At 22.7% G+C, this 3,189-nt stretch overlaps 1 protein-coding gene across 1 annotated transcript; it reads right to left on the bottom strand.

The window, feature by feature from the left end:
• Positions 1–868: 868 nt before the first annotated feature.
• Positions 869–2,936, bottom strand: LOC126897929 (activating transcription factor 7-interacting protein 2-like). Its single transcript, XM_050671876.1, has 2 exons — positions 2,905–2,936; positions 869–1,790 (listed from the first exon to the last, which is right to left on the bottom strand). Exons 1-2 carry the CDS (start codon positions 2,934–2,936, stop codon positions 869–871), a joined length of 954 nt encoding a protein of 317 aa, XP_050527833.1.
• Between the last annotated feature and the right edge of the window lie 253 nt (positions 2,937–3,189).

Genomic DNA, 3,189 nt, shown 5'->3' on the forward strand with positions numbered 1-3,189 from the left:
GAAAAACAAATTGTTTTAATTAAAACTTTCTAAGAAAACTAACTTACGAATACACTCGAATATTTTTTTTTATGCTATGCCTTAATTTCTTTGAATGGTCAAAAAAATGATCTGTACAAAATTTGGGACTGATCCGTTATGGTTGACTGTGCCTCCAGGCTTATTAAGATGAGTTGAAGAGACAAATTGAATACAAATAATTGATCCATGCCTCATAACTTTTTTTGCTTAAATAAAAAACATTTAATAATTTTAGAAATACATTACTGATTTTGTTTATTTTTACTTATTTATTTTCATTTTATTTTATGGAAAAAAATTATTCGTTTAAAAAAAAATGATAAAAATTTAATTTTTTATGCTAAGTACAATAATTACAATAATTAAACTTAATAATTAATTAATAATTCGCCAAATTTTGCACAGCTCATTTTTGGACCATTAAAAAAAATTAAGACGTAGCGCAAAAAAAAACATTCGATTTTTGGGGGCTACCCTAGTATACACAATTTCTCTTTCAATTTTTTTGCTAAGTCGATCATTATTTGGCTTTATTGCATATTGAATGTATATCAATTAAGTTAATAGTCTAGGGTGTAATTTAAAAATACAAAAACAATTATTGACAAAGCAAAAAGAGTTACTTAAAAATTAATTCGATAATTAATTATAGAAAAAAAATTTTTAACGAAATAAAAATTTAAGGATGCATTTTAGTGTGTAGTTATAGTATTATAGAATTAAGAAAACGTAAAATTATAACACATAAAATTTAATACTTAATTAATGGAATAACAGTAGAAAAATCAGGTAATAGATTTAACTAAAACAATTCATTATAAATACAATAACTAGTATTGGATACAAACTAAAAAACAAATTCTTTTAACCCAAATGGTGTACGTCTGTCATGTTTATCAACAGCTCTAACAGCAAAATAATATTTATGATTTGTAAAATCACCTTCCAAATTATATACATATGGACATTTTTCTGCGAAAACTTTTTTGAATTTTTTCCACATCGTTTTTTTTGGTGTAGTATTAGTTTCTTTGCAGTAAAATACTTCAAAATACTTGACTTTTGCGAAATTACTGTTCAATTTTAAATCCCACATCAACTGTATGCCATTCTTATTTTTTTCTATAGATAATATAGGTGCTACTGGAACCTTTTTCCAATTTGGTTGATTGTTATACGGCGGTACTTTGGGATAATGTGGTAGATATTTCAATTTGTTTGCTCTAGACTCACTGACGCGAATTTTGGGCTTGTAAGGAGTCTTGCGTTCTTCAAAAGCTTTATCAGATGACAATAACTGAATCGGTTTTAGATAAAATGTTGGGTTGTCAATACTAACTTTAAACGCAGTAAAATCATTTTGTTTTCCGATTACTTTGGCTGAAAATGAAGGTACATTTTTTTTAAATGATTGATTGGCTGTACTGCTTCTATTTTGTTTACTAATATTGATATTTTGTCCAACAATATTATTTGGTCTTTCAACAATTTTAGCAGAAAATGATGGCACTGGTTTATTTTTTGTAGGTGGATAAATTTCATGCGGTAAATTTTGATTTATGAAAGACGTAGTTGAAAAATCATTAAAACGATCAATTAATAATTCACTTGAATATTCATGTTGTTCAACTATCTCACAATCACTATCATTTTCTTCTTTAACGGCGACGTTTAAAAAAGACTGTGTTCTACCAAAGTTTGTAGTATTCAAATTTTGATTATGATAACTAGTACTTTGAGACCTTTTAGTATTATCTACGCTTTTGGACCTAAAAAAAATTTAAATAATCAATTTTTGTTTAATTAACTAAAAATATTTTATAGATATAGTATCATATGAACTATCATTGATATATTTTTTTAGCTTTTAGTTATTTTAGTTTTTACATAATAATTTTATTTCTAATTATAGAATATTTTATTATTAATACTTATACACACACACACACATATATATATATATATATAAATTATTTTTAATTAGTATTTACAAATTGAATCTTCACTTGTAGGTAGAATTTAGAAACTACCAATTTTACAGACCTGGTCATAGCATTGCTTTGTTCCGACATTAAATTGAAGAATACTTTTCTTAAAAATTCAAAAGTTAAATGTTTTTATGAATATTTATAGTTTTTAAAATGTATTTATTTATTTATTTAACTACACTTTTACAGGTAAAAAACAAATGAACTTTAAAATACTAAAAAAGTAATTTTACATAAGTCTGCACAGTTTAGAACACAGCTTATATTTAAGGTGAACAGTTCTTAATATTAATTAAATTCTAAAACTATCTAAAAATTGTTTAAAATATTAACAAAAATAACAAACAAAATGTTAATAAGATTAAACTTAACAGTTTATTATAATTAAAAAGTATGAAATATTTATTATTAACTAAATTAAATAGACCGAAATATATACAAATAATTTAAAAATATTCTTCCAATGATCACGCCATTTATACAGTAAAAAACTTTTTTATCAAATTCTATTCTACAAGTACGTTCATACATTTAAATTAATTACATCGAATACATTAACATCTATTTATGTAAATTATTTAAAATTTGCATAAACTTATTAATATTATTATTATTATTATTATTATAAACTCATTATAATAATTATATTTTTACTAATTAATTTTATTAATAAAAAAAATTATAACGTTGATAACTATTGAAAATTTACACTTTTGGAAATGGTAATTAAAAAAATAATTAATCCTAAAAATAATTTAGTAGAAAAAAAAATTTTAACTAATTAAAAAAAAAACATATTTTTAAAAAATTTTACATGGAATTTTTTTTTTCTTAAATAAATAAAAATGTTGAAAAATGAACCAGTAAAGATTATATAAAATTATGCAAATCATACTTGTCTAATAATGATACATTCATGTACTGCATTATTGTAAATGTGATCTTCTTTGCGCGTGCATTTTTATCATATCTTAACGATTTCTTTAGGTGATTTAACACAAATTCACATTCGTTTGTTTTTAATTCAGCTAATTTATATTTTTTTTTCCAGATTTCTTTATCCAAAACATGAGCTCGATCTAATATTATTTTTTCTAATTTTATATTAGTAGATATAAACTTAGAAACTTCACGTCTTATAATAGATTCAAAAACAATAAACGATACCGAAATAATTTTA

The sequence above is a fragment of the Daktulosphaira vitifoliae genome, unplaced genomic scaffold (assembly GCF_025091365.1).
Source record: "Daktulosphaira vitifoliae isolate Bord-2020 unplaced genomic scaffold, ASM2509136v1 Scaffold_2, whole genome shotgun sequence".
Lineage (NCBI taxonomy): Eukaryota > Metazoa > Arthropoda > Insecta > Hemiptera > Phylloxeridae > Daktulosphaira > Daktulosphaira vitifoliae.